The sequence below is a fragment of the Cebidichthys violaceus genome, unplaced genomic scaffold (genome assembly GCF_023349555.1).
Source record: "Cebidichthys violaceus isolate CVI_PGR_0920_01 unplaced genomic scaffold, fCebVio1.0.p SCAF_247, whole genome shotgun sequence".
NCBI classification, from domain to species: Eukaryota; Metazoa; Chordata; class Actinopteri; order Perciformes; family Stichaeidae; genus Cebidichthys; species Cebidichthys violaceus.
In genome coordinates, this window is record NW_027176425.1 from 1 (window position 1) to 27,907 (window position 27,907).

General features: G+C 42.2%; 1 protein-coding gene across 1 annotated transcript; it reads right to left on the reverse strand.

Annotated features, from left to right (window-relative positions):
* Positions 1-8,710: 8,710 nt before the first annotated feature.
* Positions 8,711-27,338, reverse strand: prickle2b (prickle homolog 2b). The gene is made up of 8 exons (XM_068719944.1): positions 26,856-27,338; positions 20,847-21,030; positions 16,446-16,559; positions 15,696-15,833; positions 13,369-13,572; positions 12,513-12,699; positions 10,543-11,433; positions 8,711-10,298 (listed from the first exon to the last, which is right to left on the reverse strand). Exons 2-8 carry the CDS (start codon positions 20,976-20,978, stop codon positions 9,346-9,348), a joined length of 2,619 nt encoding a protein of 872 aa, XP_068576045.1. The 5' UTR covers positions 20,979-21,030; positions 26,856-27,338; the 3' UTR covers positions 8,711-9,345.
* Positions 27,339-27,907: the final 569 nt, after the last annotated feature.

A 27,907-nucleotide genomic window follows, 5' to 3' on the forward strand; every position in this document is an offset into this window, starting at 1 on the left:
GCTCACACTGAAGTTCAACTGGTTTCTTTTACTCTCATACCATATTCTTAAAAGTGAGACTATGAAACCTTTGCTGAACAGCGGCCACTGTGGCTACAGGTGACTGTTAAGGGATAATGCTAAACTACTACTGTAGTTTAACATTTAGCTAAAATGCCAAAGTAGCACAATTGGAGAAGAGTTGTTAAGTAAGCAAACTCACTTAGTAATGTCCAGTATACAGTAACTTTGACCTAAGATTTTCTATTAATAGCCACCATGGTGTGGTGGAAAAAAAATCCTATACCCGCTTTGCGTGAGTCTTTTCATGTTGAAATACATAATACCAAAAACCAGGTTGTCTTTTAAGTATTTATTCTCTGCGCAGAGAAGGTTCAATCATCACAACAGAATGCGTACAGTCTCAGTGAGGAAGAACCTCGAAAAAAAGTGAACAAGCTTTCTTTATACAGAATGAGCAAAGGTGGGGGCCGATGGCCAACGTTACAGACATCTCAGTCTCAGACTTTTGGTCTCAGACTGATAGGAACAACATTCAAAAACAAACGGCCAGCAACCAAAACAAGCGGCCCAAAGGCCTCGGCATGGAACATTCTCATGCAACACAGTTAGTTATCTATGTGAATAGGCAAGGGAGAATCCTTCTTCTGCACAACAGAGACACAGTGAAGTTCAACAAAGTCCAGAGCAAAATTACTTATGCACGAATACAATATACTGAGTAGAAATATATACTACGTAAAAAATGACCATTACAATGGTCATACCAGACCATGTAAGGCTTTAGCAGCAACACCTTTGAGTGTATTAAATTGAGCAATGATATGTTTCATGATTAATGAATTCAACTTTTCATTTGAAAGAAGAATGTATAATCATCCTCTCAAGAGTTATAGTCTCATTCTAAAGTAGACAGTGTCTGTGTGTATATTGTGGTACTTCCTAACTGATAAATGAATGAATGTGACTCAGACTGAAGTATTATAAATGTTTTTCCTCTTTTAATAATTATATAAGGACTTCAGATATTGTGCTACATGTATGCTTACTTAAGTATGCATTGTGCTAATGTACAGCATTGTGTCAGCATTTTCTACACTCTTAACAAGAACACACTAGAAGCAGAAATGCATACTGGACAGTTTCTTCTTCGGGGCCTTTAATATCTTTGAGCCTTTAAAGGTCTCCCCTTCCTTATCACTAGCCAGCAGCTGCTAGCAGCCACAGGGGCTTCATCAGCTGCCAAACACAGTCTGTCCACTGTTCTGCACATTGGGGAATGGAGCCGTGATTAGTAGTGTCTTGGCTTCCCTGACCATCTTGTATGATATCCTGCTGTGTTTTGTTACAATGTAGGAGGAATAACTGTAGGATTAATTGGAGACAACCGTGAGCGGTTTACTCTTGCAGACCTGGCTTGTATTTGTATAGGTTGCAAAATGCAAAGTGCATAGATGATAAGCAGAAAAGAAAAAAATAATTATTGGTATTAATATATTGGTCCAATTTTGGTCAAGAGAAACACAAATAGGAATTCAGTTACATGTAGTTCTAAGTTAACCTGTGTGTCTGGGTCTCAGTGGAATTACTCCACAGCTGTAATGTCTCTTTTACATCAACAGGTGGCAATGTTAATCTTCTGCTGAGATGCACTGCACTAAGCCAGGCCAAGTCCACATGCAATAACAGTAATAACTGTAATCTATAACAATCAGGACAAATTCATTTGGACAGATTTCACAAGTGATTTTACGTCATTGTATATTGATCCAATGGTGGTGAATGAAGCTTATAGAAAGTAAACAGTTGCATTTACTGGTAGTATCTTTAACATTTGGCACATTTTCAACATTGTATCCTAAATTGTAGACGGTTACAGAATATTAATTATGTCTTTCTATCATATTGTATCAGATTCTGTGTAGATGCTGAGTTTTTCTCTTTTTTAGACATCATTAAATCTGATTAAAATCTGACATTTCGTCTTTCAACCATTATAGGGAAATTATGCTTTAGCCACATATAAGTCACCAGAGTTCAAGAGGCATCTCTGTAACTTTGAACACATGTTACTTGTAATACTTCTAAGGTTTATGCACCAGTGTACCGGTGTAAAAACTGTTTTTATTGTCTTTATGTTATTTGAAAATATGTATAGTTAGTCTAGTCTAGTGTCAATGTGTCCGTGAGCAAGACACTTAACCCCAAAATCGCTCCCGTAGCTGTGCCATATAGTATCTAGTATAGATACTGAATATAGATCCTAAATTGTAAGTTGCTTCGGATAAAAGCATCTGCTAATGTAAATGACTGTAATGTAATAAAAAAAAGGTCCAATGTCAGAAGGAAAGCATCATTTGTAAAGTGCCTATTGGTATTTTTAGGCCTTTTCTATCTTTTACAAAGACTCCAAAAGAAAGTCATATCCTCCACCAGTGGTGAACCCATGCATAGCAAAGAAAAGTTTATTTATTATTTATTATAAATATTTAGTTTATTCTTCTGTCTCTTCACCTGGCAACACTGAGCTCACTAGCAGCACTGCAAATCAGAGTGAACAGAGTCCGATGTATTACAGATTAAATGAGTCAGTTTCATAATTCTCAAGTTTGTTCATCGGTCTACTTGCATGATTTCTGGACATGCAAAAAGACTGTGCTGATTTCTCCAGTGAATAGGACTACACATGGTCCTCTGTGTAAACCATGTGAATATGATTATTCAATGAAATAATGCCAGTTAGTGCACAGAAAGCACAAAAATCCACCTGATTAAATCGTCCATTGTGTCTGACGATTATCTACTTTGCCTAAGTAGAAGAGGATGAGTAGCAGATGTCGGAGGAACTAGCAAGCCACACTGATGCCATTCAGTGGCTTCAGTGGAGGACAATTTAAATTGAAATCTCTGCACATGAAAACTTTCTTAAAGTAATATGTAAAAAGCATTTCATAGTGCTGATAATGTATTTGTCTATTTGGCAATGGAATCATGGCACTGTAGGTCCTATGAATTTACACATGTGGTAGCCTGATATTAGCCCAAAATGGAAATTTTGTTTTATTTAAATCACTTGACACAATTTGAGATGTGGGCAACCATTCAGAGGTCTGCCACCAGGCTACAGACAAGGAGGGTGTTTTAAAAAGGAAAATACCTTGTGTCGAGCCTCTGTGGACAGACTTCTCCTTCATGGTCTCACGCTGCAGGAGTCCAGAGGGTGGAGTCAGGTCGTCAGGTAGAATTTGGCTCACCTGGTCTGACTGCTAGAGGCCAGTATTTACATAACGTCAGCCATGTTTCAAAATCCTTGCCTGAAAGGGGATTTTCTTCCTGGCCTCTTTTATTTGGATTTGGATTTGGATTGTGACAAATAACCACCCACAAGCTGTTAAAAGGTGACCCCTACTCTGGTAAAATGGGTGCTGGCATTGGAATAAGACTTATAAAGGAAGTAGCTAAGTAAGAATACTTAAAAGAAGACCAAAGAAGACAGTCAACAATATCGAGAACTGAACTTATGACTGAACATCATCATTACATGTACACACACAGACTCGTTGGGAAAACTAGGCTACTGTATAGGGCTGCCATTACAGAGTGCAAATATCTTAATAGAAAATTAGAGCCAAAAAAAGCATCAGATGGGGTCTAACATAATAAAGGTCTTAAGATTTGGAACTTCAGAAGCTTTTTTGCTATAAAAAGACAATGTAGAGGATATGATAATCCTGAAATATTTAATAAGAGTTAGCTAAATAACCATTAAACCTTTTTATCCATAACAACTTTTGTCAGGCACTAATTTATTACAGCTACAACTGCAAATGTCACAAAAAAAGGTCCTTTTGACTTAATTTAAAGTGTAATGATAAGTTGTAGGTCTTGGAAAGATGTGTAGCTGTAAAGTCAACATCACAGAACTTCTCTGCCTCATCTGGCTGACTGATCGGTCCATCCATCATTCTGCAAAACAGATGGACAGAGACAGAGAGAGGTGAGGGAAGACAAAGAGAAGGAAGAAAAGACAGAAAATAAGGGAATAGACATTTAAGTGATATGATTATGGGAAACTTTGGAACAAATGGGAATGGTGTCCTGCACTATATGTTGCTATCGGTGGTGATTTTGTACAGGTGGCACACAGATGGGACCCTTCCTGGGACCTGAGCTTGTTAATGAGTCACAGAGAGGAGGGGTGAAGCGGGCTGAAATCATGAACCAGACGGAGCCCTCTGGCAACGCAACATTGAGGTACCCAGCATGCCATTCTCCATTATGGCGAGGTGCCCCTCGGGCCGTTGGAGCTGCGGATTAACCCAAAACTGGCAGCATTTCGCCGCACAATGTGTCAGACTGAGCAAACACTGGAAATTAATTGTTACTATTTTCTCTCAGTGTGGCTGAAAGACAATAATCAGGCCTAATGAGGGCCCCACAGAAACTTATTATGAGCTCTAATTAATGGTGCAGAGTGTGTTTTGTGATTCATATTTACAATATTTAATTGCCTTTCCAAAAAGCTTGCAAAAACTTGAAGTCAAGTCTATCGAATCACGATTAGTCTGAGGGGTGAAGCTGAGTGGGATACAAAATGTTGACTGGTCACAGTTTAGAGCAGTGGAAGGACAAAGGTCATGCTTAAGTGGGTGAGAATGTATTGCGAGATTAGCGGGTTTAGTCAAGGTCTACAAGTCTAATACTGCTTGACTGCTTAACTATCATTCACTATCCTTTTTTTGCAGACAATTGAGAGCTGCTTGAATGTAAACAGCAGGGAACTTGTTGGAGATAATTACATTTTTGGGTCTGCTGTGCAGGTTTGCAGAAAGAATGTAGGAAGTTAAGACAGCACGGATGATAGAGAAGAGAAGAGAAGAGAAGAAAAGAAAAGAAAAGAAAGGAAAAGAGAAGAAAACAGCAGAAAGAGAAGAGAAGAAAAGAGAAGAGCAGAAAGAAGAAGAGAGGAGAGGAACATTGAGTCTCCTCAACATATTCAGATAAAGCTTCAGAATATGCAGATTTTACACCCAAGGGGGAAAAAAAGGCTCTCAAACTATATTAAAAAAGCAATCTAAGTAGGAGTATACTGTGATATCTTTATTTGTGGATATACTGACATTGTTCTGGTGCATTCTTCCCACAGTAATTGAACACACATGATTAGGCAGAAGGAGGGGAGACTGCTGGTAAGACCTCAGTCAGTCCTGTCACGCATCTCTTATTCACCAGCCCAGTGTGTGTGTGTGTGTGTGTGTGTGTGTGTGTGTGTGTGTGTGTACATGTGTGTGCTGAGAGAGTTTGTGTGTAAGATCAAGCTGGTTATGTGTGTGTGTGTGTGTGTGTGTGTGTGTGTGTGTGTGTGCGATAACACACCATTGGCATTCTGCATTTGTAAATAATTGAATCAGGCTATTTTAGTTTGCTCAGAACGCAGCTGTAATTTGCAGCCGTTCTGCTCTTAAGGACCAGTAATTATGGCTTTTAGAGTCTCCCAAAACAACTCAAACGGCTTCAACTCATGACAGCTGTGCATCTGGGCCGCAACACACACACACTCTCACACACACACACACACACACACACACACACACACACACACACACACACATATACACACACACACACACAGGCACCTAACATATGTGTGCTGTTAATTAAACTGCTACACGTTCTAACTGAATTGGATTTCAATATATAGGTGCAACAACTGGTGCTTTATGGATGAAAGCAGGTTTTTTAAATATATTTTCTAAATAATATTATTTAGGATTTTTTAAACTATAATACCTTAATACATAGTGAATATGGTATAGACCACGCAACTTCACAACTTCACATTTTTTCATAAATGTCAGATTTTACAAAATTAAAACAAGCTGAACAACCTTTTCAAAGGCTAACTCACAGTCTTCTTTAACATTATGGCAATCTCACAAAATCTATATAGGGAGATAAAAGGCGAAGCTTGGTCAGCAGATATTTAGGTAGATCGTTATATAGGTAGCCATTATAGCACCCGTGAACAAGGTTTGTCTGAACCTTAAAGAGGACCTCTTTCTATTTTCTACTGCGTCACCTGATTTGCTTGTTGTTTATCCAGTGCAGACACATACCTCGGGGTTAATGAAAGGATGGCTGTCTGTTCTGCAGACACTGCATACTCTGTCAGGCCTTAATAAACCGGAGTGCAGTCAATGTGATTCAATGGACGATTAATATGGGAGGAAAATAATAGACAAAAGTAAAATTAGCTTCCTCAACTGCTTTATGTATTACAACCCCATGCAGTGAAGTGTGGTCACATGAAAACTTTGTTATCATATAAATTATGAGAATGCAGCCAATTTACAAAAACTAAAGGGAAACACTTATGTTTTACTTTACTGGATCCAGAATTTTTCCCTGCTTTTCCGACTGAAAATAAAAACAATCAGCCATCCAACTATTCAATCAATTCAATTAACCTGTACAAAGTAACACATAACTGTTTTCATGCAACAGTTGATTTATTCTGTTACGAACGCTGCATTCTTTTTTCTAATTAGGCCGAGCTCCTGCGGTTTAGCTTCATTAGTAATCAAGTAAGTTATTAAAATGCACAGAATTAGAATTTAGGCAGCCCCCTATATTTGATAGAAATACAATATCTTACAAGTTTTGTATCAGCACACTATAAACATTATTTTTTACTGGCATGTAGAAAACAAGAATAAAGAGTAGAGATGGAAAAATCAGTAAATAGGCTGAGATTTTAACTTTCCAAAATTAGTAGTCCAAGACGAATGTCCTGAGTGCTACGTCATATTCTGAGCCTGAACATTGTACTTGATGCTGAATATAAAACTCGCTGTAGACCCTGGTGATGAAGTAAAGTACTTCAAACATTGGCAGTGTGTTACATTTTCATCGAATCAGGACTAGGTGTCACACCTCATCAAATGGTGAATTATGTCACATTGCGGAAAAAGTAGCTTTGTATCATTGATGGCCACATGATCAGAAAACCAGAAAACCTCCTCCTGACATACATTTTGAGAATTTCACCAGACTGTAAACTCTTTGTGAATTGAGTTAATCCCAAAGGCACTTAACAGCTCATGGATCTAATTCACTGGCAGTCACAGCTTGGTCACCAGTACGACTGTCACAACTGGAAGCATCCATGCAACTAGAGGATTATCTCTCCACCATCCGCTACCTTGAATATGGCACGGCCCGGGAAGCATATGGCTGCAATCTGTGGCACCCCTCACTGTTGGGCCTTCATTTGCTTTTAATTAAACACATGGAAACACACCCATGCTTGGGTAAATACCTGGCAAGGGACCAATGAAGAAACAATAGTATGGGCTAAGTTAATGATGATGTGAGGAAAGCTCATCTGTCAAGGACAATAATATTCACATTAATGAAGACTTTGTGTTTTATTGTCTATCTAGAGACACCGATTGCAGTAATATTCATCCAAACTTGCAGCTGATATGAGTAACAGTCTGCAGCTGTAGTTTGAAGACTTGCTAAAAGCAGGCGGAAGCCCACAGTTACGGACCAGGCCATCGGCCGTCTGACACATCATGGCTGGCTAATGAGGACTCTTTCCTCCCGTCTGGGAGTTATCAGAGTGTATCCTAGAGTAAACATGAAAACTGGGGCACACGACGCCTTGGAAGTTGAGGTTAGGTGAAGTAAACCCACTAATGTGCCAATCATGTCAACAGCATTAGTGCTTGAACACCTTTAATCAAGCGATTGGCGTTCACACACATTGCTCCAAACATATGTCTGTGTGTGTGTTTGTTTGGATTATGGGGGCTATAGTGACAGTTAATCCCCGGACAACATGGACGTCAGAGGCAATCCAATTTACGGTATGACACTGCTTAACTCTTATAGATATAACCTGTTATACTGTATTTGCCAATAATTTAACGGGAGAGGTTGACTTGTCTAGGATTCTCCTTGTTTCTTACCAAAGGTTACAGCTACGTCAGCAGCTAACTGAGGCTTTAATTGGGAACAGCGGTGCTTTGAGCTAAATGTTAATGTCAGCAAAGCATGCTCACAATGACAGTGCTAACGTTTTAATGATTAGCATGTTCAACATCTAATTTAAGCATGCAAACATTTGCCACATTAACGTTTTAAGTGCAGCTGAACCTGTCAGTTGAATGTATTTGGTCATTACCCAATGACATAATGACGCTACATTAAAAAGGATCCAGCAACTTATCACAATTCATCCTGATGGGAACATGAATGTGCCAAATTGCATAGCAATCCATCCAATAGTTGATATTTTTCAGGCTGGACCAATGTGGTGGACCCATAGACTGGCACTGCCATCCCTACAGCTATGCCGTTAGCATGCTTTACATACTTACACAAAGCATCACCAGATTTCAATAACTAAATCCCTGGACCTTTGTCAGCAGTTTCCAACTTGCATAGGCTGATGCAATAAACCAGAACTTCAGTGGCATCTGTTTCCAGGACAATGGAGCTCTGTTTGTTTGAATGTGACGACGCCCATTACCAGGCAAGTTTAACAACCCAGTGGAGGGTGATGCTCCTGATCAACCTCTACACCACATTGTCATTCATTTATGCATTAAACAGATGGAGAAGGTGACTGTTACGCCCTCTTGTGAACACCAGACACATGTGTGTTCATTCTCTGGAGAGAAACACCAGCTGTCAATCAAAACACTCACTGAAATACTCCTTTATTCCAAATGCAGGACCAGGTCAGCCAAATAAAACATGCATAAGTTGTTTTTGTCATATTCTATATCTACATTATAGATATTTAATACATAAATGATTCTATCCATACAAAATATAAAAATATGTGAGGCCTCATTTACAACCATATGTACATGGACTTCCTTAACTTAAGTGAAATTATTAATTCATTTATCTATATACATACTATGAACTGAATACAATAGTACAGTATATCCTATATCTAAATCACATTGTGTGAAAAAGCTAAGCTGTACCAAACAGACTACCTTGCACACTTGACTGCTGCATGGAAATGAAGTTATGATTTAAAAAAAATTGCACATCAGCTTTTGATAAATGTTGTTACTTGATAGAATTGCGCATGTAACTGTTAGCCTTAATACTCAGGAGATATTCCGAAAACAAACATGCAAACACTGTTGCTTTTTCACTGTTAACCGACTGTAATTCATCACTGACTTTCAATTACTTGATATTCAACACTCAACAACACTGAATAAATGGACTGTGAGTTTTTTAATTGTTTTGTTCCAGATGGGAGATGTTAGTGTACACAAGCTGGACAAAGAGTAATTTCCTTTATCAGATGACAGGATGTTAGGAGATAATGCAGTTCTTGCTTTTTCTGCGTTTGCGGGTGTGTAACTGCCCGCTGTGGTTGGGTCCTCCAATCCCGTTGTACTTATGGACGAGCTCCTGGTTGCTGAGGTAGCGCAGCTGGATGGGTCTGGGGATCGGCTCACCCAAGAAGTAACCTTCATCCTCTGATTCGGAGGATGAAGAGCAAGTGGAGCACCAGCCATCGTCATCGTAATCATCCCAGGAGTACTGGTTCAAGCCAGTGCGTCGGCTGGCCCCAGGGTTTTGAAGAGTAAGGTCTGAAGTGGTTCTGGGGCACTGCCTGAAGGGTTGGGGCTGGTATCTGCCCCCTCCTCCTCCTCCTACTCCGAACTGGTCCCTGATGCTCCTTGGTGGCGGGAAACGGTCGTAATCCTCACGGACACGTAACTGTGGTCTTTCTTGAGGTCTCACCCTTCGCTCTGCCACCAAGTTGAGAGCGTTTTCTGAACGGGATCGACGGGATCTCCGGGAGCGGTGGTGGTGGTGCCGGCGCCTCTGGGGAGTCTCTTCTGGGGCATCTATCCGTATACTGGCTCCCCTTCCAGCTCCTCCACTACCGACACCACCCACCCTGCGCTCACTGATGGGGGGTAGGCGAGCAGCGTTCGCGCTACTCACCAAACTCACCCTATCCTCCTCTTGGAAGGTGAAGCCAGGTGGTAACTTAGTCATACCCATACTCACACTCATGCCAGGGTGGTCGCAGTACTGCACCTGGTACTGGGAGGACCTGGGAGGATCCATTTCCATGTAGGGTTGACTGGCGGTGAGGCTGTGAATAGACTCAGAGCTACGAAACTGCACTGAGGAGTTGAGCGTGCCCATGTTACTTTTCTCTGACACGTTCATTCCAGAGTCTTTGCTCAGGTCTGGCATGGAGAAACGAGAAAGATGCTCCTGCCGCTTTCCTCCTCCATCTGCTGAGTTGCCTGTGGGCAAATAGAGTTAAGTTTGGTGTCAGTAGGCGGTTTATTCAATGTCATCCCATCAATTTTATACTTTAGTCAAGCTGAATTTCAGATTACATGGCCAGCAATGTCAGCACAAGTTGTGATGTATACCAGCAACAGTACTCGCACTATTGTTTTAAAAAACACAACTTCCCATGCTAACAAAGTACTAGAACCCGAAAACAAGGCCAAGCAGAGGTCTAACGGCTACTATTTTACCCACCTGTTGCATTGGACAGGGCCAGGGACTCCATGGATCCTCTTGGGGTCTGCTCCAGAGGGGTCAGTTGCTCTGTGAAGTTAAGTGCATTGATGGGGTTCCTGCTTCTTGCCACCTGGGTTGCTGCTGGAGGCCCCGTCTCTCTTTCCCTGTCCCTCTGAAAGCCGTGCAAACTGATTGAGCGCTTGTCAGAGGAGAAGCCATTGTGGTGCTGTGAACAATGGGACACCTCTGTGAAGCTCTTTTGGGTCCTCAATTTGGGTGGATAGTACTCATCTGGAGCTGGCTGTTGAAACCACATCTCATTCAGAGAGTGGCCCTTCATGGCTGAGATGGGTGGCCTCTTTAAACCTCCATTCTCTTTGATCCTGTGATCCTGCTGATGATTATTCTGTACAGAGCAGGTGGGGATATAGGCAGTCCTGACATTGCACTGGCTCAGGAGCTGAAGAGGGGTGGGGTTGGCAGTTAGGTCTGATTGGGATTCATAATTATAGCCATCACCTGCTTGCTCTTGGCTCTGCCAGGCAGGAGGCTCGCGCGTCAAACTGGGCGTTTGGCTGGAAAGACTCAGAAGATCCATTTGTAAAGACAGTGGGTCCACTTCCCCTGAGAATCTCTCAGTCTGAACTCCACCACCTCCGCCTCCACTCTTCCCTGCCTTGGAGCTGCGTCTGGACTCTCTGGTGGATCGAGCGCTTTGGAAGGCCGAATCAGAGGAGTCCGACCCATTGGGCTCCTCCCCAAGACTGCAGGAGCGTGAGCAGAAGATCTGGCCCTGCTTGGGCAGAAAGGGCCGACCAAGCAGAGAGCGTTTACAGCGGGCGCAGCAAAAGCAGCCCTCTGTGGCGTGCCAGTGCTGCCCATCATACGTCATCTGGCCTTGGTCAATGCCTGCAGGATAGATACAGATGGGTTTATGTAAAATAAGATTATGGGACTCATTTATTATACTCGTTGATATACACATGGTGCTTTAAAATACAAAGCACAATGTGTATATCAAAGAGCTTGAAATTTGTTATTTAAAATGTTGTTTTATGTGAAAATAGTGGCACTTTACAAGTTGCTTGTTGAGAGAGAAAATAAAGCTGGAGGCTGTAACTTAACTGTTCCTGGGGGCAAACCCATTATGGAGCTTTCCCAGCATTGTATAAACACATTGCATTTTGATTATGCCTGCAGTTGTTGCAGGGAGAAAGAAAACCAGCTATTTGCTAATGGCTGCCATCTGGTTACAGCATGTTTTCTGATGGTTTCAATTCATAATCAGTTGTGTTTTTTAGCCAAATACTTTTCTATATCCTGTCTGACGAATAATTACAGAGCAAATTTGTTGAGAGGTATGTGCCAAAATCACACCTGGGCATCCTATCGGGGGATACGCACACACAGAGATTTAGCAGGAGGTGGAAATGGGCCAAGAAGTGCTAATATGAAGGTTCCCCACCGAAAAATACCCCAGTTTCTTCTCTCAGTAGGTTTGCCTCTAACACTACAGGTTGTGTGATGTTTCAATTTGTATTTAACTGACACGTGGTGCATGGGTCTGCGACAAAAACAGATCCTGAGTGTGAAAAGTAACTTGATACAGTCATGCCTTTGCCCCACTGTGGTTTCATGCTGCATGGTATATACTGTACATATTTCTGTGCTCTGTAAGCTGAGGTCTCTTTGCCCCTCTGCTATGTGACCCTGCCTCACATGCCTGGCAATGACATCATTCAGCGATAAACTGCTAAAAGCCAGGCCACGTCCTTTCTACTGTAGCTCTTTTCTGCTCTGTGTTACTAAAAATTAGGTCACACATTCATGCTCCTTTAAAATGAAACTGCAGCCTGATAATGTTCCACTTAAATTTTCCATGTATCCATGTATTTAGCATTACATTTTTTTTCTGTAAGTGTTCCTTTGCATGATCTGCTGGTGATTAATGCAGTTTGTATTAACAGTGATAGATGCCGGCAGCGTACCAATATGTTCCCCGCAGGAGTCGCAGTACTCGGCGTAGAGGGACTCGAAGCAGGAGCAGCAGTAGGGCCGTCCCTCCTTCATGATGTAGCGCTGCCCCCCCAGCACAGTCTCGCACTCAAAACAACAGAAGTGCTTCATGTGCCAGTGACGCCCCTCTGCCTCAGTGCACTCATCCGCAAGGATGATCTAAGAAAGGAGAAATAAGAAAGAGCATCGTTTATCATAGGTCCTCGGCGGTAAAACCTCAGTTGGGTTATTACTGCTCACTAAATGACCGGACAAAGGTTTGGCTCGCCATTCCTCCCTTTTCATAGGCACCGCTTTCTCCTCTAGAGCTTAGTACTCTTAGATCATCCTCTTTGTCACTGACTTGTAGAAAAGGCTAATGTGTGTGGGGACTTAAATCTAAGTCAAATCTAGATGGTGCATTTTCTTTTAATTACGCTGCTGTTAAAACACCAGGGTGCTTTTGAAGTACTAACAGCGTCCTTGTCCCCATTTGCAGAGAGTGAAAGTCAGTGCTAATGGTTGGGAGATCAAGATATTGAGAGCTGACCCCATTAGACCGGAAAAAACCCTTGCATGTGTTACACTGTGACAGTGTGTGTAGGAAGCTTGTGAGTATCATACGACAGCAGTTTGGCCTAGTAATGGCATGTGCAAAATTTGTGTGTGATAACATTTAATAAGTAGTCCCACCGACACTGCCCCACATTACAGGCACAGTATGTTCAAATAAGTGATATGTGTGTGTGTGTGTGTGTGTTAACACATGATCATCCATGTGCAGGTGTGTGTGTGTGTGTGTGTGTGTGTGTGTGTGTGTGTGTGTGTGTGTGTGAGACGAACGTCTACCTCATCGCAGGCGGTGCAGCGTGGCTTCAGCCTCTCGGCGTGGTGCCGGCCGCAGTAGATCTTCCCGTCCTGGTAGAAGTAGATGAGGTCCACCAGGAGCTCGTTGCACATGCTGCACACAAAGCAGGCTGGATGCCAACACACGCTGTGACCTGCCCGTGACGCGAACACTGCAATGTCGCCACCATTTATCTGGCCTCCGCACTGAGAAGAGGTGGAGGAAGAAGAAAAAGAAGAAGAGAGTTTTAAGTTAATGGCTGTAGCTTTTATTAGTACTTGTGAATACTTAAATCCCACTTTTTTCTTTTCTAATATCAATTCTAATTCTTAAACTCTAATTAGTGGCTGATACTGACTTCAAATTCTATAACTGTGCTACTTTTTTGTAGTTCAACTTTAAATCTGTACACCTGGGCATCCAGTGGCCAAGTGGTGGACCTTCCATGCTCCCTCGGTTTCATGTCTGCCTCTTAGATTTTCAATGTCCATTAAAGGCAAAGTACCAAAAACAACAACACTAAGATTCTTTAAAAGGCTTGTAGAAAACCTATACAGTTTATCACAAAGCAAAATTACCATTTCATTATGACAGTGACGAAGAAACTAATTAATTGTGTGACACATCCAGAATAAATTTTTCCTTTATACAATAATTGCAAAAGAAAAGGCTGTAAAGCTATTCATACCTATTTCTGAGAGTCACCAACACAAGATGATTTATTGAAGTCTTGAAGAGCAGTATCAATAAATTATTGTCTTCCCAATCATGTGAGCGAGGAGGCAGCATGAAGTCAGCTGGGTCGACTAGAGATGGACTAATACACATGCTCTATGAGCTCAAAAATAGGTCTGAGGAACTCTGAAACACTTTTTGGTTCCGCTGTAAAGAACGTTCATTAAAATGAAAGGATGGGCGCCATCTTGAAACATGGGATGGTATCATTTCTTCCCTAATGTGAAGTAATTCCTGTTCAAAGCAGGTTGATGGTTTCCACGCTACAGTGGATCACCACTGGGGATGTACAGTTTTCCAAGAAGTAACATTTTTCCAAGAAGTTCAAGTGCCAATTTTATGGGATCTTTTTACAAGATCAGGATTTGTGCTGATACAGATTGAGTGTATCGGACTGGCCAACACAACTTTACACGTACCCTGGACTAATCTGAGAGCACATGGGTGTGTTTGCATGTGTGGCCGGGGAGGGCAAGGACAGACACAGAGAGGAAGTTGAATGGCTGCTGGAGGACGATGGTGGAGCAAATGGGAGAATAAAAATTGAGTGATATATGGGAGGATAAAAAGGAGAGCGAGATCGGCGTAGAGGTGTAAAGGTAGAGAAGCCAGAAAGATAAATGAGAGGGAGTGCTAAGGAGACAGGGGGGAAAGGTCGGGTAGGCAAAGTAGATTTAGAGGGGTGAGACAGGGACAGAGCGAAAGTTACAATCAGGTTATCAAACTGGCACAGAGCCTACTGCTGCAAGGAGGCTAAAGGGGGGGGGGGGTTCAGGAATTCAATCAATACACACTCTCCCAACAATCTCCTCCCTCATGTATGTATATGTGTGTGTGCGTGTGTGTGTGTGTGTGTGTCTGTGTCTGCTGAGCAAATGAGAAACACAAGCCATAAAGCAGCTACACACCCGGGGCACCGACACAACAGAGAGTAGCTCCGATTTGCTTGAGTCCATTGTACAGACACTAAAACAAATGGCTAGCGGATGCTGTAGTGCGTTTGTTGTTAAAAGAACACTCCATTGCACTCTGTGGTCCCATAAGGCCACAACAAGAATAAACGTAGACAACACGTTAAATATTTGATGGGACTACTCCGGGTACTACTATGACATATGTTCAGGAGGATTTAGAGCAGCTTAAACTGTAACTTAGTTGTTTAACGTTTTATGGAACGTTCTCGGGAAAAATGAGACACAACATACACATGCAACACCTCAAGATCCTCTTAAGAACTACACTTTGTGGTGAGACTGACAAAGTCACAACATTGTTATAAAAGCACATGACTGTACCTCTGCCCTTTATATGTCAACATAAAGCATTTCTCGTACATCATTACAAAGACCAGAAATGCCAGCAGGCTGTTCAGCATGTCCGTCACACGATTCATTGCTTTCATTCCGTCGGCCACAGGACACACCTTTGATCTTGTCACACTTAATAATTCACTCTCGTCACGGGACGCGACGCAGAAATGACATTTCGAAGCGAAACGCTGGGCGGCTTTCAGATCATCTTTGATCTTGTCGTGTCTCTTGACGGCTGGAGAAACGACACAAACATTTATATTTTTGATATTTCTGTCAGCTACCTGTTCGCAGATTGCCCCCGTCATCGTCAAGGGAAATGGACGGACGTTGCCGCGGCCCAGGTTCTCCCGTTTCCGTTGGGTGCTGAAAAGCTTCAGTTCTCGCTTCTCCTCGTCGTCCAGACCGTTACAGTAGCGTATCTACACACACACACACACACACACACACACACACACACACACACACACACACACACACACACACACACACACACACACACACACACACACACGAACATAAATTTGTTTAGTGTGATCTGTTACACAAACACAGAACGTTTAAGGTGGTTGCCTGTGTTTTATAAAGTCAATATAGCAATATCAAACTTTGATATTATTGCCACACACAAAGGCAGCACTTATCTCAAGTCAATAGTACAGCATTTGTTAGCATTTCAAGACAACTATTTTATTCATTTTATGTTATTATCATAAGGTTGATGTAGAGGTGCTAAGCATGTTGATCTTCTTAGTGCTGTTGTCAACTGTTTATGGCAATCACACCAATATCTCAACATTATATGGTAATGATTTATTGATGTAAAAAAAAAAAAAGATAAAATATATAGGAAGCTTTGCACACAAACACCTCACTATCTCATTCCCGCCCATGTCAGAGGACAGACTATTTTTTCCTCTGTCTGTCTCCTCCCTTCTCTTCTCTTATCTCTGTATTGCCCTGAAGGAGGGTAGGGCGGGAGGGATAGATGGATGGATGAGGTGGTGGGGGAGGGGGTCAGTTTGGACTCTCACCTCATTGTCGTGGGGTGGGAGCTGATGGAGCAGCTGTTTGATGCGGTATTTCTCTCCTGGGCTGTTAACATAGGGCACCTTGTCCTCAGGCAGGGAGCTGTAATACTGATGCACCTGAGCAAGAGACAGAGAGAGGATGAGAGTGATGAACAACAACAACAACAACAACATACCTGTAGCATGTAAACTAGCTAAACTAACCCAAAATACACATGGGCTGCAGCCAGTTATAATTTTGAATACGCTCTCGATAACTATTTTTGATTAATTGATTTCTTGTTTTGTCTATGATTTCACAAAATAAGGAATAAATATCCATACTCTCACTCTTCCAATGGCTCATTTTGTCTGTACAACAGTCAAAAAACCTTAATGGATAACAATATTAATAATATGAGACACAGAAAAGCTAAAAATCTTCACTTGGAATCTACAAATGTTTGACCAATTTATTTGATAAATTACCCAAAACGGTTAAATTATTATTAAAATGTAGTCTATTAATCATTACAGCACTGTGCATAACTGTGCAGAGACTAAATTAACAGGATCTACAACCAGGAGAATCCAACACAGAAAATCACTAAGATTTATGGCCCACCAGCGGAGACTTAACGGAACCTCACCTCTCCATCTTTGCACATTGACATGGGAATGTATAGCTGACCTGTCAAATGTGCAAACACTCATGCACACCCATGCTTAACATGGATACATTTAGCAGTGTGTGTGCACACAAACATGTGCGACAGCAGGATAAATGCTAATCTGGCCATTCAAAATTGCTTTGGACATTCTTTACATTACAGCGGCAGACAATGACTGTCATCTGCGTGTTATTTATTGCAGTCTTTTTTATTACACTGTAACAGGGGGCCGGGGTATAACAGAGGTCAGGCAGTCATATATGAATGTGATTGGAGGGGGTGAAATCCACGAAAGCAACAGGGTTTTAAATGGAGATTCGGGGACAGAGGTTAAAGAACGAAGAGGAAAATTAGAGGTGACGAGAGGGAAATAAAACAAAATGTTAGAGGGACGAAGAGAGAGTAGTAGTAGAAGAATGAACAAGATGCTTGATCAAATGAAAGAAACACATAACTAAGGCTTGGAATGTAAAGACAAACATGATCGATACCTGCTGACTAGGTCAGAGCAATCTTAACGACCTGATCCGTCTACTGAATGGATCTACTGACTGGAAGCCATCAGCTTTGTCCTTGGCAATAACACAGAGTCTGTTACACAAAAACAGATTAACTTGAATAATGCAGAAATGCATTGGTACGAAGAGACCGGAGACCAAAATGTAAAATATATTGCTTCAAAAAAACATTCATATCTTAAAGTTATAATTGTCCGAGCGACACATTCTGTATCAAGAGCATTTCCATGAAGCATTGCACAAGCATGTTTGTTGTTGGGATGCATTAGCAGCAGGAACCTCTTGTTGTAAGTGTAACCTAATTCTTTCTGCTCTGCTTTTGTTGGCTTCCACCGGTGTTGGCGAGGGACGCAAGATTCTTGGCCAGCAGCAGCTCGACCCGGGACACCGGCGGGGGGGGATCTCAGGATAATTCATGAAAGACTGACTGTGGTCAAGCACTGATAAATCAAACAGCGCATATGCTTCCAGATGAGCACACACACACACACACACACACACACACACACACACACACACACACACACACACACTGCTAATGATAAATTAGGAAACAACAACAATAGGGTTACAATCTGGAGGTGAAAGGCACATTGCCTCGAGGAAAAGATCTAAAGACAGATACACACACGCACACGCACACGCACATAATGGACACAGTTGCAGCGAGAGCCAGGAGGAGCAGCTTGTGATAATAACTGTAATCGAAAGCAGACGGAACTAAAGACAGGGCAGAATTTTCGAACTGTACTGAAAGGAGTGTTTTTAAAAGCTAAAGCAAAGGACTTTGCAACTGAGTGACAAGAGCGATGGCTTCACACAGCTGGTTTCTATTGCTGTTAATGGCCAGACAGCCAGAGGAGAAGACACCACCAGGCACCAGCCCTAACATTCTCTCAACAAGCCACTTTACAGTGGTTATTGGACATAGATGTTATATTGTTGAGAAAACACTGGTAGTTACAGCCAAACGTGGTGGGAAGGATGTTGTTTTCATAGCGAAGTGAGCAGATTTAACGGCTGTGTTTTCATTCTCTGTCTTTCTCTTCTCACGTCCTTGCTGAGATGTGCAAGTGCCCACGGATCAACACTGCAGTCAGCACAGTTGTGGAAACAAAAATCAATGCGTTTTAAAGTTAAAAAGGCATGAGATTGGTTAATTAAGCACGAAATCAAAGCTATACTGAATGTACTAAAAGCTCACAGCCAAGCTAGCAACTCTGTGAGGTGGTATTTAGGAGCAGCGGCGCTTTGAGTCACACGCTAACTTCAACTCTGATGGGAATGAGTCCTAATTGTTGTCAGGTCCATTTTAGATGAGGTCAAACTAGCCTCGGGTACCTTTTAGACTGGCTTTTTGTTGTTTGAAAGTTAATTTATCCACATTAGAGCTGTTGAGCGGTCTGAAAAAGCAGACTACATGTTCGAATGGAAATTAAAATATGATCCTGGTACATGCTGAGTAGAGTCTGCACATTAAACGGCAGCTCTTGCTACGTGATGGTAAAAAAAGGACATACATTGCTGAGTAACATTCTTGGCCTTGACAAGTTGTAACTTGGCAACATCGCAGAATTTTATTTGAGAAGGATGGAGAGAAGAGAGCAAGAGGAGACAGTGGGAGAGAGAATGTTGGCAGGCCCTCCTTCACACTATAATAACATCTCCAACAAACTCAGTTGGTGTTTGGTGATAAAAGTCTGTATTACAGCGATTGTTGACTAAAATTCAAACACACACAGGAGAGTTGAACAGTCCCAAATAAGTGCTGAGTTATCCCTCACAATTCTCAGATACATCTGATTTAATATAGCAGTCCTGGTCTGAAATCCCTCGTTACAGAGTGGCGACTTTACACCACCGCTGGCTGAATAGCAGACTCATACACAGCCCAGGCTCCCTACGGGGAAACCTAAACCCACCGTTTAGATCCTGGAGATTAGCTTTGTATTTACCGTCTCCCTCTGTCTTTACCTTGTGCAAAGGAAGGCCGGGTGTTGAAAAGCTCCACATCAGACATACTTCCGCTCCTCTGCGAGAGGTCACATAATGTGTTGCCACAGCTTGAATGACTTGGACGTCAGGTTGGGAAAATAGAAATCATGATAGCTATGGACATTTTTCATCTAGGCTGTTAAAAACACTCTTAATTTTTTACTTTCAAGGTTATTCAGTATTGTGCTCCGGGGATACTGCACAGTCCAGTTTTCATTATGGCTCGACTGTTCCTGAGGTCTTATCACCACTAGACGAGAACCTAATTGACTTCGGGGTTAGACATGTGACCCTGGAGGGGAATGAGAAATAGCTGCGCTCAGTCCTCGGGGGTGAGAACAGGGGGCTGTGCCAACATTGTATTGACCAGTTCATTGCTTTCAGCCCATCATCAAAATGAAACCAGCTTCCATAAACGCTTCTATTGTCCTATAAAACTGGAAACCCTCCCACATGTGCACACATACAGATACATGGAGTATTGTAAAAGAGGATTTTCTTCAACGTGCATGGGACCATTTAATACATTTGTGTATTGCTCAGGCTTAGCTTAGTCCCTGTGACAGAGATGAAACCTACTCTTAACATGTTTGGGGGCGGAATTAATTGGAGAATAATTTGACTGCTGAAGCCACAAAATCCTTGTTATTCATTTGCCTGCAGAAGGAGCAGTCAGCAAGATCGGTGAGCTATCATATGGTGAGGTGCAGTTTGAACTTAACACTCACAAAATATGGGCATGACTACTTTCATCAGGGTTACACTATACTGGTATTTATGTAAATACATATGATTGTATGACTGAATTATATATGTGCATATCACTGGGATTTTTTTTCTCCAAAACTAAAATGTTTTACAACACCAAACTTGGATTGTTTTGTGTATAAATGTGAACTCCCTATGTATGGTGAAATCAGAGCTTTTTGATGAGTGTAATTGTAACATTAACCCAGGACTTTTAGAGTTGTGCCATGCTGTTGTTAACACCTGCTGTTGGACAACAAACAATACTTAGCACAAAGCCGTGGGGTTAATCTAATGTGGACAGTCAACGTTTCTGGTCTTTAGATTTATTCACACCACAGTGGATGAGTTGGGTCACTATGTGGTGTCAACAATCCGGTGTGATTGACAACTGCTGACAAAACTGCACAACTTAACAGATGTCTGGCGTAGATGTCAGTGGTGGCGTCCAGTGTGAATGTGACGAGGCCCAGATAAGTGTAAAACACCGATACCTGTTCAGGTTTGAGTCCTGGTGGTACCCAGGCGTACTCCTCCAGGGCGCAGCCCGAGTCGTCGTCTGAGGTGGAGTTCCTCTGGAAGTCGTACATCAGCTTGGTGACCGTCTTCTCCATCTCTACAGGCATGGCTGTCACAGCATGCTCCTCACGGCGACACTTGCAGTGCACACAGATCTTCCTACCATGGACAAACACAGACAAAGAGCATTTGTCAAGCCAATGTTGTATGTAGACTACACTTTGGTTCAACGGGAACATATTAATAAAAGATTTACTGGAATAAGAGACGGATTAAAAAAATGAGGGCAACAGTTATTTGACCTCAGAATAAACCACCATTAGGTTGACAACAAACCCTCAGCTAAATAAATCACTGTGTAAACAGAAATACATTTGGGGAGATAGAGTTTCAACAGAAACAAGACGTCATGCTGCAGTTGCTGTTTGGGCCTCTGAAGCCTGCCATTAATCACCAAAAAATAAAAAATAACCCAAATTGCTTTTTTCGAAAGGTAACCGCAGACTACCTGTAAAAAAATAAATAAAAAAGGACAATCCGTCACCCAACCTAATCGCCTGTAGAAATGGTCATGCCCCCTCAAAAATTACATGAATCTCTACTTTTGTTCAAAACCGCATGAAGTCAGTTTGCAGACCCTCTACCGGTAAAGGATGTTAACTCCACACAGTTCAAGAGGTCGAGGCTTCCCACTGAAGCTCTCACAGTAAAATGTGGGTACCACAAATACAACGCTCAACAATCCTCTGAGGTACCAAGAACAAGCATATAATTACAAACAGGCTATAGAAATTAGCAGAATACAGACAACGACAGTGATGGAAAGCAGCACTGTACAAACACACCACACACTCCCCTATGCACAAGGTTAGCGAGAAACAATAGCAGATGCTTAGCCAAGAGAGCGCTCCACTCTCATTAGTCAAGCAGACCAACCCAGTTAAAAAATGGAAAGTATCCATCCATGTGTGAATTTCCACAGAAAAGATGGTTGGGAGTGTTTGACACGGCCACTCCTCCCACTAGCTGTTCTTTCATCTCCAGTGGTGTCCAGAGAGTAATAAAGAGTGCTGCGATATTTCATAGACTCAAACAACTATTCTGCAGTGTTGTCTTACAAAATATTGGGATTAACAGACAGGAATTACTTGTTGTAGAGTGACACAGAGCTTCTTAGACATCTCACAAAAAGCAGAGTAGGATGTAGGTTAAATACCTGAGTGCATGGATTAAAATTAGAATAAAGGTCACCTTCACCACGTCTGTACTTGGAGACACTTCATACATATAGATTCCATGTCCTTGACAGCTATAAGCCTCTGCATGAAGAGGGAAACTGGGTGGCCAGAAGGTTGCATCCCACTAACCCTTGCTGCCCCTCAGGCGGCCAAATCTGGGAGACAATCCCATTACCTTCCCAGACGGACGCCTGACAGACAGCCTTATGGAGGAGCTTAAGGACACTCAGGACACTGTTTGACAGCTGGATCGGCTGAGGATCTGTTAGTGTAAAGTGCTTGGAGTGCAGACAGTGCCATGTGGAGAGCTGGCCAAGTCTCACCTTGTCTGTTGTCAAAGGAGCACTTCTTGTCCATAGGTTGAGTCTTGGTTAACAAAACACTTTGGTCTATTTAGCTTAGCACTGATGGATTTTGATGATAGAATGGGCCGTGGAAATACGTAGCTCTCTAAGTCAAACATCCCATTGATGTGCCACAACTAGCCATTTGACATGTAATCCTTAAAAAAGAAAACACAAAAATATTAAGGTCTGAAGTCGGATGAATTCTCCATCACCACTTGAGATTCCACGCCATCCACGAGGAGCCTGACAGCCATTACTGTCAGTTCCAGCTTTCAACAGTGCCCTGAGCAGAGAGGCAGGCCTTTGCGGTCATTGTGGAAGGGCAAGCAACAAGCTTCAGAAACTGACTCCATGTAAAGTGGCCAGATATCATTGTCATGAATATTAATGGTTATGATAAACAGAGCAGCGATGCAGCTCAGGAAGACAAAGTCATCAAGCAGCTGTCAAGCAGGCCGACTGGTAGAAGGCTGTTTGGCAAATCCCTGTCCTGGCGGCATGATGCTATAGCCTGGGGCGCCGCAGCTTGCCTCATTACAACCCAGCACCTTCACCACCATTACTAATTTAAGGGTGATTAACTGGCTGACCCACAGAGAAATTTGCCTGCATCTAGAAGAGCACACACACTCGCAGAGAGCATGATGATTGGAAGTGAAAGACAAAGACACCAAAAGGTGGAGACAAAAAAGATTAAGCGCGTATGAGCACCTCTTCCAGTCTTCTGACATGCTGCCAGGTGGTTAGCAGCTATTTCTGCCTTGGGGTGAGAAGGGACTCTTGATGATAAGACTATACAAATAGCCAGACCTGAAGGAAAGCATTTCACACCGCATTCCTTCTGTCCTTCTGAGAGGACACATGACATATCCCTGCTCTGCCTATAGTCTCTGAACAGTTCGATTTGGAGGCAGAGAAGCTTGTGACCGTTATAGAAACACACCTCTCCGACCCACTATCTCAGTCCAGATGTGGGATGAGGACCTTCCTAAAAGTGATTCAACTCAAAAACATCTGACCCCCCCACATCAGCGCTGGCAGAGATAATGTGGGCCTACGGGGGCCTGTTGCTCCTTCCCTCCCCTTCTACCCTCATGATTTACAACACGCTTCATGCACATGCCTGGGATTTCCCCTCCACTGAAACCTAATCCCCGAGAGTCCTCCTTCTAATCTACATGATTTTCAATTAGGAGAGATTTGGGGACTTTTGTAATACAAGTCAAGTGCATCACTGTCACCTCATAAATGACTGTGAGGTAAAGAGAAGGAAGTTAAAAGGCTTGTTCTGAATTCAAACATGACTGCTTGGGCTTTCATCCCCCAGGAGATGTAAACGCTTAAGTATCATTGGTCAGTGTGAGTGTGAGGTTTGTTCAAGACCTGGGGGGTATTGTTGTTGGATTGATATCCTTGTGACCATGATGTCAGTGGACAATGATTCACCGTTTCGGGTTAATTATCATCGCCTTGCTCCTCTAGATTAGCCTTGTAACCCAGGTAACGGGTTGTTTTAATACATAACTAGAGTCTGATAGGCCCCTCTGACAGTTGCATAGTCTTGGTTCAATTGTTTTAGATCACTGCTGCCAGATCTTCAGCGAGCAGGGTCTCAAATTTGGCTAAACAAGCAGTCTTAAAACTCAAATTTACCATCTAGTAAATGTGTTTCAACGCAAAACAAAAGTTGACTCGGAATTATCTTTGCAAGGCAAAAAAATGGGGCTGGGGTTTTAAACATAACCCCAGGGTTAGGAGACTGTATTCAACCTAAAATTTAGAAAACCATCTGATCATTCAACTGTATCCAAGAGCCAGTGGAGGAAGTATAGCCTTGGAGGGTTTGAAGCTGAAGTCTCATTCCACTCTCATTCCAAAACCACTGCAGCTTTTCCATGGCATCACTCTAGATGGCCAGATTAAAATCCCATCGTTAAATGGCAGCTCTGCACAAAAGCGGAGGTTGGACGACGAGAGAGGAGAGCACAGAGGAGAGAACAGCTGGGTGCACACTGCCGCCAAGTCCTATCTTCTTTTTTCCTGCCTCTGCTTTTGTTTACTCTGGAAGAAGTGGGGGAAGAGGAGGACCGACTCTTTTCTCTTCAGTGGCCTTTTGTTGAATACAACATTTCCGTTCAGTGTTTTGAAGCGGTTGTTGGAAATTTCAGGGGCTTTCAACGATTAGCCCCGTTTTTTTTACAATTTAAAAGTATACAAGCAAACATAGTCTTGTGCCTTCCCTTCTGAGCCATTAGGAGCTAATCACAGTTGAACATTACTGGAGGTGTTCCCGACAAGAATCAGGACCGACAAAGATGTTTTCCATTAACGGCCAATTAGTAACAACCAGATGCAGCATGTTGCCGAGGACAGACATAAGGCCTGCATCCACCTGTCACAACATAGAGAGCCAAAGTCCTGCTCTCTTTCCAAATAGCCTAAACCTGATGATGAGTTTTCTCTACTGTAATATACAGCAACATATAGGCATCTTTGCATTTTTTCAATGGCAATCAACAATGAGACACGCCACCAATTGTGCACATGAACTCAAATTAGGCTTGAAACTTCAATTTTTCAACATATAACCTGCATTACAAATGGGAGGTGTAGGTTCGAAGAGAAGTGGGAATTTAGAAGGGTATAATTATAGATGCAATTGAGTTGCATCATGGGAAATGTAGGAGCCTGTGTTTTTGGAGATTGAACCATAACAATTAGGGTTATCTCGACCGCTGCTGCTTCAAATTCAATCTCTTGTGAGTTCCCCAACTTTATGGAAGTACAAAACAAAATCACTGGAACACCCCTCATTATAGTGCACATAAGACACGCGGAAGATGTAGTTGTTAAATACTTATTAGGTGTTAGTTAATTAGCTAATCATTTTTGTTGTCCAGTATGGACAAATAGTCTACTGACATTTTGTTTTGATGTTTCAGTTATGAAGAACTTTTTCTGTGCCAAAATGATTGCGAGCCAAAAGCCAGTGGAACATAACTTAACCAAGAATTGGGGTAGCTGTATAATGTAACTGAAAGTAACTTGTGAATGGAGATAGGTACAACACATACACACACACCACGAGAAAACAGAGAAGTGAATGGTACAGGACTTGTGTGGGAAGTAGGAAGCAAAAAAGGACAGAGATTTTATGTAACATCAGACTGGGGCACTTTTCAACTGCAGCCACGCTATACTCGAGTCTGGATCACATTACTTATTCATTCTGTGTTGACTTGTTCCATAAAACGACACTACTTTGGATGGGAACAGGGGGAGTCATGGCTTCCAAGACATCTTCAGTACAGACTTCAAACCATACTCAGACACTAGTAACACAGTGCCAGATCATTAGTGAATGTGTTCACCAGGCTTTGGTCTACTGGCTTATGCTATAGTTTAGGAGAAAAAGTCTCAGGAAACCCACCAGTCCTTCTAAGAATTTAATTGGAATATATGTTGACTTTTCTTTCTTGTCAGTGGGGGAAAAGCAGCACCGATTTTTTTTTTTCCTCCAAAAGTAGTTGTGGATGTCAGAAATATGTTGGTTTAGGCTCCTGTCAACTCAGTTGGTGTTTGATACTGCAGCCAGCTGCTGAAGCTACATTATTCATTATCAGTCAGTCCATTCATGTGCTAATCCAGTGACCCTTTACACTGCTAAAAAAGTAGCCATCTAAACGGGTCAATTAGCCTGCATTGAGTCTCGAAATGCTCTCCTTGAAATAACTGCCATGGAGCTGCCATAACGCCACTTGTTTCTAGGGCAGTTTGCAGCAAACACCAGTAAATTATAAGAACCCTTTAACTAGACAGACTCAAATAATGACAACATAATAACAAGTTGATATGGAAGCGCAAATTAAATATGTTACAGGTGCTTAGGAATGTGTCTCTTCAATTACTAAGCAATCTATAATCCTTATGGCACAAAGTTTGAACAACAAAGACTGCATTGCTGGAAAGCGCACAGTAGCTTGACCATTGCGCCCCAGGGGGTGGGGTGGGGGAGACGTCTATAGAGAGAACGCTCCAGTGCGAGTCAGACAACTCTGCATTCTGTTTTTTTTAACATCCAAATAACACCCGGTTTTACGTCATGAATGAGCAAAGTGACGAAGAGAAGTAAGGCGCATCTTAGTTAAAAAGTCCACTGACTTTAAATCGGGCAAGGGTCTTTAAAATGTAGTCATGTGACTATTTTACGAACATATTTCAAAGAGAGAGTAAAGGGGAAAAGTCAGAAATAAACTCGTTGTCATAGTTCATAGATGGCCTATGTTTGTGACTCAATTATCTTTCCCACTACGCATTTAAACCCCCACCATGGATCGTCCGTCTCGCTAAATAACGGCTCCAAATACAACATAAACACGATCAATGATCAGCTGCTTACCTCCTTACAAACTGCGGCGGTTGGAAGCCATAGCCCTGACCTCGGTGCTGGTTGTGGTGGTGCGGGTTTTAAAATGAGTCTTCCTCATTGCAGAATTTGCCAAACAACTCCAACGCCACAGCTTTGCCACGAAAACACCCCACTCTCACCCGCTGTGTGGTTTCTGCACCCCTCTGCTACATTTACCCCCTCCGTTTAAAAGCCTTTTGTCAACCCCCTGCCCTCCACAAACACATTCGGGAGTTCAGCAAATGAGGAGAAAGCTTAGACGAAGAGCCAACTCAATGTGCGTAAAATCAGATCCCCATTTACAGATCCAAACAAGAACGCAGACGCCACCGAAATATTTTAAAATCCAAATGAATACGACACAAATCTTCCTCGGAAGCGGGGTAACTGCTGACGGCTCTGAGTGAAGATCCTCGCGGACTTTCGCTGCGTAAAAGCACGGAGCGCTGGCGCTGCTCCACTCGCTGCTGTCCGTCCCACTGCACCGCTTTAATCCTAAACCAGTGTCAGGAGCGCATAAATCACATGGTCATTTCCGGTTTGTAATTTCCACAATAAAAGCACCATTTCAAACGGGTTGGGATATTAATTGGCTTAATAAGATACTATAATTTAAGCTACAAAATGCATGAATTGGAGGACATACTTTTTGGGCTAAACATCTACATATGCTTATATGTTATGTAAGTTCAATCATATATGATTATTATTATTACATTTTTTTTTTTACTAAATTAAAAGAGATAATGCAAAAGGAGTGTGTTGCAAAGATATATAGCCCAGTGACAACACAGCACACTCAGTCTGCTGAGGAAGACCATGAGATTTGGTTGAAAGCTCTGGGTAAAACATCTTAGTGGACCTTTAATTAAGATTCTACTTGGCCTATTTCTTTGTTATTCTAAACTACTGTGTCCGAGGTAAATAATTAACTTCCACAAATAATCTATAGAGAAATCCACTGGTAAGAAGGCCTTGTTTGAATGTGATTATTTTCAACTAAATTATTTCTTTAGCCTATTGAATATCTTACCTCACCGTGA